This window comes from Camelina sativa, chromosome 5 (genome assembly GCF_000633955.1).
Source record: "Camelina sativa cultivar DH55 chromosome 5, Cs, whole genome shotgun sequence".
Lineage (NCBI taxonomy): Eukaryota > Viridiplantae > Streptophyta > Magnoliopsida > Brassicales > Brassicaceae > Camelina > Camelina sativa.
Genome location: NC_025689.1, coordinates 28,332,740 through 28,342,832, shown reverse-complemented (window position 1 = coordinate 28,342,832; position 10,093 = coordinate 28,332,740). Strand labels below are relative to the sequence as shown.

At 32.3% G+C, this 10,093-nt stretch overlaps 1 protein-coding gene across 1 annotated transcript; it reads left to right on the top strand.

Annotated features, from left to right (window-relative positions):
• On the top strand, positions 8,951-9,579 carry LOC109132970. Its single transcript, XM_019245482.1, is given in 1 exon segment — positions 8,951-9,579. A coding segment is annotated over 1 exon segment (123 nt). The 5' UTR covers positions 8,951-9,046; the 3' UTR covers positions 9,170-9,579.

Below are 10,093 nucleotides of genomic sequence, written 5' to 3'. Positions count from 1 at the left end.
TCTCTTAATTTGAGAGAGTAGCTCTAGGGTAAATTTGAGCATATCATTAGGCTCTGATACCATGTTAAATTTGGGCTTATCTTGGGCTTCTAACTAAAAACCAATTGGCAATTAGTAGATTGACGCTAACCCTTTATATATTAATTATAGTCCCATATGGGACTTGGATTGTATCCCAACAATATGCTTCTTTGGGAATATGTAAATCGTGGCTCTGACACGATCTTCCTATTCGCTTAGCTCTCGAAAAATGTCTCCGCTTATTGACATGAAAGATACAAAGGAGAGGTTTTTAAATTAAGAGATGTTCACTAATCAGCACGATGCAGAGGTTTAATTAAAAGATAATCAACTTGATAAGCTTTGGAAACTTGTTGGCCAGCCAACCTTTGTGTGCAAACTAATCACGTGCATCGGATATAATCCATATTTCCATTATTAATAAACATTCTCTGATACACAAGTAACACAATGGGGTAATTCAGTGTATTTACTCTATTTGTGTTAATTAACAGAATATATGGGATATTTATCTATCATGTTGGTATCCGTTAAAAAAAATTGAACATTAACCAGGCGAGCCGATTGAGGTTATTAACCAGGCGAACGTTGATATGTTGTTATGGGAGGAGGCCAGGTCCTTCAATGCGGCCCCTCGGGATTCTTTACCTTTGGAGGTTTGGGATTCTGTATCCCGGTGTCAGGTAGATGGATCTTGGAAGGCATCAGACCCCTTGGAAGGTTTAGGTTGGTGGCTTTGCAATAGTGAGGATAAAACGTTGTTATTAGGAGCACGAAGTCAGCGACGAGGTCCTTCACCCTTATATTCGGAGTTGCAGGCGCTGTTATGGGCAATGGCCTCCCTTTCGGAGTCAGGTATTGATTGTCAGTTCTTCGAGTCAGATTGTGCCGAACTAGTGTCAATGGTGCAATATCCGGATGATTGGCCAGCTTTCTCCAATTTATTGGATGAGTTCAACCTGCTTCGTTCTTCCTTTCCTTCCTTCCAGCTAACGAAGATCCCTCGCACGACCAATGTTCGGGCAAACTGTCTTGCTCGATCTTCAACATCTTTACTTTCCGCAAATACTTTTGTAAACTCTTTTCCTCCAGTTTGGACAACCAACCTTGGATTTTTGTTCTAAATTAATGTTTGGTTGAAAAAAAAAAAAAAATTGAACATTAACAAAACTCGAACTCTTCTGAATAACAATAGGTACTAAAATATATATTTTTTATGTATCAGATATTTGAATTCCAATATTCAAGATTAGGTAGACTTATAAAAATTAGAACATTTCTAAGTTTCCTTCAACGATTTTATTTATTTTATTAATAAAGTCATCCCTTTAATGTAGTGAATTGTGTTTTTTTTTTCTTCAAATTTACAGATTTTAATGTTTTTGAGGCCCATTAAGAATAAAAGCAGAAACTCATTACTGTAGAAAAGTCTAGCAGTAAAATAAAAGCTAAATTCCTCTTTGTACTCTGCCGTCGACAGTTTGATTTCGCCAATGTCGTTGTCACCGGTGAAGGAGAGGAAGATGATGATTTGCTAATAAGTATATTTATACGCGTCTCGAGATTGGACTATCGGACTCTCTCTCTCTCTCTCTCGTCTCCAAGAGCTTACGACCTTTCCTTGCTTCACCTGAGCTTTACGAGACTCGTTCAGTGTTAGGCCGCACCGACATTTGTCTCTACGTGTGCTTAAATTTTTTAAAGAAAGTACACTTACGTAATCAAAATCATCATCAAGTGGAGACTCAGAAACTAATTCATGTGAAGTTGGAGCTGCTGAAACACCTGAAGCATTTGCCATAGACTTAGCCTGATAATCTTTGTAGAGCCAAACCAAATTCGCTCTAAGCTCATGTTTTGTTCAATTCAGAAGTTGTTGGATCCACTTTCTCATAAGCCATTTCAATCATCTGCAGTTTCATTCTTGGATCTAAAACAGATACTATGGCCAAAATTATGCTCTAAGCTTTCCAGTACTTGGAGAACTATTTCTGCATTTTCTGAGCCATCTTTTCAGCACATTCATCATCACAAGATGTAACTTTCCTCAACAATAGCTTAATTCTTCATACTTGTGTGAAATACACATTAGCAGTGGGATACTTTGGTCCTGAAAAATTTGTAGTGATAACACTGAACGGTTTCAACAACTCACAAATTTTTTCTTCACGGTTCCATTCACTTTCTAATGGTAATGTCTTGTAATACGTGTCATACTATTGCAAGCTAACAAATGTTTTCCTAAACTTTAAAGCCCTTGCAAGCATCTCATATGTAGAGTTCCAACATGAGGAACATCAAGTGACAGACCACCTCCACTTTTAATTCGAACTCTCTCTACACAAGCTGCAAAACCTTCTTTCTTTATAGGAGATTCTTTAACATATCTTACACTCTCTAATATTGTGCAAGATGTCATTTGCTAGATCTTTGGCCGCTTTTGAGTAAAAGAAAGAGAGAATATAAGTTCTCAAGAGTTCCTAAGCGTTTTTTGTGAGATTCTTGGATTTTGGTGGTTGTTCTTGGGATATCTGTAGCTGGGATCATTGTAGAAGCTTCCTATGAGTGTAGATCTTCTTGTTTGGGGTTCAGAATCTTCTTAGCAAAATGTGAGTTCATGGCCATGGCTTATCTAAGCTTGAGATTTCTCTGATCTGCTTGTTTATGTGTTGTTTGGCTTGTTAGAATGATATTTGGGACTTTGTGAAGCTTTCTTGTGGCTTGGGATCGATTTTTGATGGTTTATAAATGATGATCCAGTGAGAAGCTTTGGGGAAGAACGATGCTCGACATGTGCGTCGATCGATGCATTTTGTGTGTCGGTTGATGCAAATGCAAGGACGGCACGATTTGACCTAGGAGCATCGGTCGATGCCATGTGGAGGCGTCGATCGATGCAACTAGGGCTTTTAGTGAAATGTCAGGCAAGGTGTGATCGTGGAATCAAGGCAATGAAGAGGAGGATGTTCTAGTGGTTCGTTTGGTTATTGTCTGGCTTCTGTTAGGTTGCTAAAGTTGAGTCCCAGCATGTTGTTTATGATTGTTGGTTCTTTGTTTTATGTTAATTGGATTATTAGTCTATTTGATATGAAATTAATATTGGATATTTGACTATTGGTTTAATGTTACCGTTTGGTGTTATCCGATGTTGTGTGTTTGTGGTTAGGAGGCTAGTGGATATGAGACCACTATTATTATTATTACTATTATTATTATTATTATTATTATTATTATTATTATTATTATTATTATTATTATTATTATTATTATTATTAATTTTATTATTATTATTATTATTATTATTATTAATTTTATTATTATTATTATTATTATTATTATTAATTTTATTATTATTATTATTATTATTAATTTTATTATTATTATTATTATTATTATTATTATTATTACTAATTTTATTATTATTATTATTATTATTATAAAAAACGGGTCGGGTCGTTTCAAAAACGATATATCTACGCTCCTAGCATGTTCCTACAACGTTTCTAGCTAAAGATTTCTACAGGAACAGCCACAAATTGCCAAGAATTCTCAAGAACACTCAAAACTTCTTTCTCTCTTCTCTTTTTCTCAAAAACTGTCAAACTTGGCCAAACCCTCGAGTTCTACTTTTTATACATGACTCCATGATTTTCTTTAACCCAAAACGCAACGTTTAACTTAAACTCGTTTGCGAAAACCAACCTTGCATTGATCGACACATCACTAACTAGCATCGATCAATACACATCCCAAACCGAGATTCCGGTTTGATTCGACCAGTTACAATCTTCCTCTTCGACCAGTTAGTATGTGAACTCGTTTTTAAATGTCACAAGGTCCCAGCTAGTTTGATTTGTCTGAGTAAAATGTAATTAACTTGAAATAATAATGATTAACGTAGGAACATGTATCACAAATAATTAGACTCCCAACAACTCGTTGCATCAGAATTATTCCATGATAACTTTTAATAAGCTTATCTAATAAGGATGTAATTAAAGTCCATTGTCCACCTTAGACGAGGCAAAGAGCATGCCCTTCACGGGATTATCACATGTCGACCGGTCTTCTTCCGTACATTACATGTTTTTATAAAACTTTTATGCTGTGATGGTTTATTTTCGAATTATTAATCATACGATTATTTTATCCAATTTTGATTATTTTAACCCTTTGAATAATCTGCAGACCCTACAATAAGATGAACAAGAAAAGAGACAAGCAAACTTTGGATACTTTTGTCTGGATCCGAGGGTTCGAAGGTAATGCGATAAGTTTAATGGGGCATTTGTCTCCTATTTATCATATCATTGGGCGTTTTATATGTCCCCGCATAACTTGGTTACAATTTACAACCCAATATTTAAAAATCAAATGTTACATCCGTAGTCATTTTTCGTCTATATTTTCTATATATATATGTTATACTAGAAAGGTAGAATTTTCAAACAAAAATCTAAAAATCTTTTGGCTATTGCTAGTATTATAAGACGTCAATATTATATTGTGAAGATTTGAGTGTTTTTTTTTCTTTTTTCCATTTAATAAACTTTGAATTATCTAAAAATTAACATAATAATAATGACTAACTAGGTAAACAACCCGCAAATAGTGCGGATAAATTGTTTCAATTATTTGAGATCTAAGATTTATTTTAATAAAACAAAATATGTAACTAATTTTTTTATTATTATTCAAATTTGCGATTATTTTGTATAAAAATACATTTCACCCGTGAAATATTTGAATGTAGAAAAGAATTTAACGTGGTGGAGAAATTTGTATAAATTTTATTTTAATAAAATATGAACAATTATCAAATTTAAAAAATTTTGTTGTTTTTTAAAGAATAGTAATATAGATTCAAATTAAATGGCTACAAATAGTTTTAATTTATGTAATGAATTTTGATTTAAATCTATAGTGGCATAAATGTAATTAGTATAATTAATGAGGGTTATTTGCTAAAATGTATTTCGAACTCTCTGGCGACTACACGTCAGCATTTTTCAAGAATGATTCCCTAATATAGGGAATGAGTTGACTTGAAGTCTTTAGCATTCTCAAATTAGCAACGACAATCCGGTTAGTGACATGAATATGATAAAGGAAAGTACTTAACTTTATAAATTAAGAGATGTACACTAATCAGAACTATGCGTACGTAGTAGGTTTATTAGTTAAAGATGTAGAACCTTTGGAAACTAGCTTGTTGGCCCGACAACCTAATCACGTGCGTCGTATCTAATCCATATTTCCAAATCATTAATACACATTATACACAATGTGTAATTCACTATATTTACTCTATTTTTTGTTAATTAACAGGATATTTTGGATGTTGCCCAAAAAAAATAAAATAATAACAGGATATTTTGGATATCTATCTTTCTGGTATTTGTTAAAAAATTTGGACATTAACAAAACTCGAACTCTTTTAAATAACAATCCGTATTAAAACATATTTTATATTTACATAAAGCTTAATATGAAAAAAATTAAGATTTGTAAGATGCCTAATATATATATTAACAACTACAAATCAAATGTATAACTAATGTAACTAAGAAAACTAGGTGATTTAACATTACACCAGAAAAAAAAAAAAAAAAAAAAAAAAAAAAAAAAAAAANCTGGGTGAAACGATATTTTGCATTGGATATAGATATCCATATTATGAGTATGATTAATACATTTTCTGAATTCAGAGATAAGATTTTTGAATCCCAAACTTCAAGATAGATATAAAGTATATATGACATAAAATATCTGATAATTTGTCCAATCCTAACTAAATCACCTTTTCTAAATGAATATCCAGTCCACAAAATGGGGTCGTTGTGTCTCTTGATTTGTAGTATATGTGTGAGAGCTTTCTATCTTTTTCAAAATATAGCTATTCTATCTCAATGTAATTTGGTATTGAATAAATAAACTATAAAGTTTTCTGCTGACCAAAACAAAAAAACATTACATCGCTGGTTGATCACCGGCTGTCACTACACGAAAACATGTAGATTGTGACCATATTTTGTGACCCATTTTTTGGTCACTAAACTTTGAGACGCTATTGTGACTACTTTACAACTATTATGCGACTACATGGGATTCAGTGACTAAAATGTTGGTAATTTACAACAGAATAAAATAGACGGTAAATAGTCTCATATTTACGACTTATTAAAGACTAAAAACTTACCAAAAAGTTTCAGTCGCAAAAGAGTCACAAATTGAGACTCCTTAGTGACTCATATTTTAATCTTAATAATAAAATAAATATATTTTCAGCAATTTTAGTTGTCATCCCAAAAGCGTCATAAAATCCCCACTTTTTTGTGACTAACTTTGGAATCATCTATATTTAACAATATAGTCGCATTTGTGTCATAAAATAACATCGATTTCGCTACTATATTGTGACTATTTTGCTACTTTTTACCAACTCCTAAAAATTTTAAATTGAAAATTCACATTATATAATGTCAATATGTTAAGTTACATATTTCAACATTGGTTTGAACTAATACATACACAAAATCTCTATAAAACTCTTGCTTTTCAATGTTTTAAACAAAATATTTGTATTTTCTCTTACATGTACAAGTGTTACATGTAGTTTCAATGAAAAGTTGTTAGTATTGTATCTTATAAAACTAATTTATCAAAACATTGTTTTATCTTTTTAAACTTAGAGATTTACTTTACAGTTCGAACATGAGTGATTGTAAGTAGTTAATGTAAACATTTTTATCTCTTAAAGAATAAATTTTGAAATATAAGTTTCTGACTCATAAAAGTACGTCACAAAAGAGTTACATTTTGTGACTATTTTGTTACTAATTAATTTTGCGACTTATTTTGTGACTGTTTTACTACTAACTTTGGGACTACTTTGCTACATATTTTGCGATTTTTTGCTACTATTACATTTGTGACTACTTTGCTACTTACTTATGACTATATTACGACTACTTTACTACTAAATACCTTTGTTAGAACTAAATACACGTAGTCTTTTTAAAACTATTTACATACAAAATCTCAAAATTTATTGAATCTAGTCATTTTAATCCTAAACTATAACTTTAAATTTCTAAACCCAACAATTATTTATTAATATATATATATATATATATATATATATATATATATATATANACCCAACACTTCAATCTTAAAAAAAAATACAATCATTGAAAACCTAAATCTAATTATTTTGAAATATACATTAATTTCTGAAAAATATTAAATTATTATTATTAGATTATTTATGATAATTCTTGAATTTATATTCTTTCTTAGTTAAAATGAATGAACTAATAATAATTAATGTCTGTAAAAGAATATATGGATTTTATTTATTCTAAAGAAGAAAACTTCTGATTGGCTAATACACAAAAACAGGGATTGCACTTTAGTTTGTCATCTACCATTGATTAATTTAGATCCAACGGACCAGATCTCCTCCTTCTATTTTTTTCTTCTCTCTTCTTCTCCTCCTTATCTCGTTTCTTCGAGAATCAAGCTTATGCATTTTTCAACAAATTAGAGTTCAGACACAAGAAACACAAATCAACTAAACCCATTCACCGTTAACCCTTCATCTCTGCTAATCGATCTCCTTCTCTCACTTCGTTCCCCATATCTCAAAGCTACATTACACCACGAAGCTTCTGCCTTCACCACCACCAGATCTCGGAGCTTCCGTCGCTCCACCCACCAGACCTCGAAGCTTCTGTCGTCGTTCACCACATCATATATTGAAGCTTCCATTGTTGTTCACACCAGCACATCTCGAAGCTTCCGCCATCCTCAACCTCCAGATCTCGAACTTCTCGCCAATAGATCTCGAATCCTCCACCATCGCATCTCTGATACTCCGCCTCGAGCGTACTCCTCTTTGCCGACACGTTCCCGATCTCCCTCACCTTTTCCTCCGCTGCCAGAAAAACACGTCGCCGGCCAAGCTTATCGCCGCCCAACCACAACGTCGATATAACAAATATACACACATGTATATTTTTCAAATTAATTATTTAATAAAGGAAAATTCATTTATGTGATTTATTTATTAAAATTAAAAATGGTGTATGAAAAAAAAAGACAAAAAATAATTTTTGTTTTTTTTAGCGAAATAACTTTGGAATGTCACAAAATAATGGCTAAGTTTTATGTCACAACCTAGTCTCTAAATATGACTACAATACTCGGTGTTAATGTAGTCCTAATGTACGACGCTTTATTAGTCTTACTAAACAATCGCAAATTAGCGACTATTTTGCCACTCTATAAAATTGCGACCAAATTTTAGCGTCCGTATAAATTAATCACTAATTAGTCTTAAATAGTGATTTTGTGACGGTTTTGTGACGCTTTTGATGGTCACAAATGACTTGTTTTCTTGTATATTGTAAATTTATTGCGTTTGGCCGGCAAGGAAGTATTCTATTTAATGATCAACAGTTGCTATTTTGAGAACCAGAGTCTTCAGATCTTTGGTTAATTAAGGGTCGGAGGTGTCATTTATAATGGATCCAACACACGATGACATTGACAGCTACCAAAGTTATCAATTTACAAGAGCAAAAGAACATAATGCGCGTGGGGTTGCTTTGATTCCTTTGTAATCTTGTTACTTCTTAGAAATGTTGATATGGCATACCCTTAATTAAGAGAGAGAGAGACTTTTTGTAGATTCCAATTTAATTCTCAAGTTCTTTTTATAAAAATTAAAAATAGAATAATAATATTCAATGCATGATGAGAGAAAGTATGGGATACAGTCTTCTTGTTACTTATTTCTATTTCTTTTCATCTATAATTGGTATGATGTATACATATTTTTGCCTACCTACATAGTATATATGCATGTATGTGATGTGAGTATATATAAGTTAAGTCCTACTCATTTGCACAACATCTCTCTCTGTGCTAAGGCATCTCTTTCTCCCTCTCATTCACAGACTCTCTCTCTCTCTCTCTCTTTCTATATCCCTCTATCTCTGTCTCTAGAGTTATTTTAATCATGAAAGAAACCAAGAAGTAGACGCCATGCCGCAAAAAGCTTGGAGGATACTTGAAAGAGCAGAAGGGAAGGCTTTACATCATCAGAAGATGTGTGGTCATGCTCATTTGCTGGCATGAGTAACTTGCAACTTATATGCGTTATATTTTCATGCATATGTATATGTTGGTAGTACAACAGTTTGATTGAAGAAAGGGATCGGATCTTTGTGGTTGTGGCGATTTGAGATGTGAGTGGACTTCGCAAGCTGGAGATATATTTCCTGAGTTGTTACTCGATCATCAGTTAGGATAATAACTTGTGAGTTAGTATGAAAAGTTATAAGTAGAATCTTCTTTATTATTGTTTGTGTATGATATATAGCTAGAGTAAGGAGAGACAAATTATAATCAAAGTTTGTAAATGCTTACAGAGAGTAGTTGTGAGAGGGATTTCCTCGTCTCTAACTCAAGTCTTTCATGTTGTTGTGGCATTTAACAATAATATGTTATAAAGATTAATTACAAGTATAAGTTATAAGAACAAATTAATAATTTGATGTGTAGTTTCATCGTAAACTGATTTTAAACATTTTCAAAAAAGAAGTAAAGTGCTTAGCAAGTAGTCAAGTACCCATGGAAACCGGTTCTAAATGACGTTTTTTTTTTGGGTGCAAATTTAAAATATATACATAAAGTTGCCAAATTTTGAATAGAATTTAATTTGGCATTTACGAATATGAAAGAAATCCCATATCAATCAGATCAAACTTTTTCATATCTTGCTCCTATTTTTGAACCTTCAAGCACATGTGTTTGTTTGGACCCAGTGACTTAAATTCTATAGCAAAATTATTAAAGGACACTGTTTTCATTTGCGTATTCATATTTTTCCCCCTACGTAAAAATGACCGTAGAACATTGACAGAATTAGAAAAAGGCATTTCATGAAAATAACAAGTCTTGATTTGTATAGGAAGTAAAAAAAGAGAAATGAGTCACACTAGTCATTACTGTTTAGCATTGTGTCTTATTACCGAGTTTGGGTGATATGTAATGATATAATGCA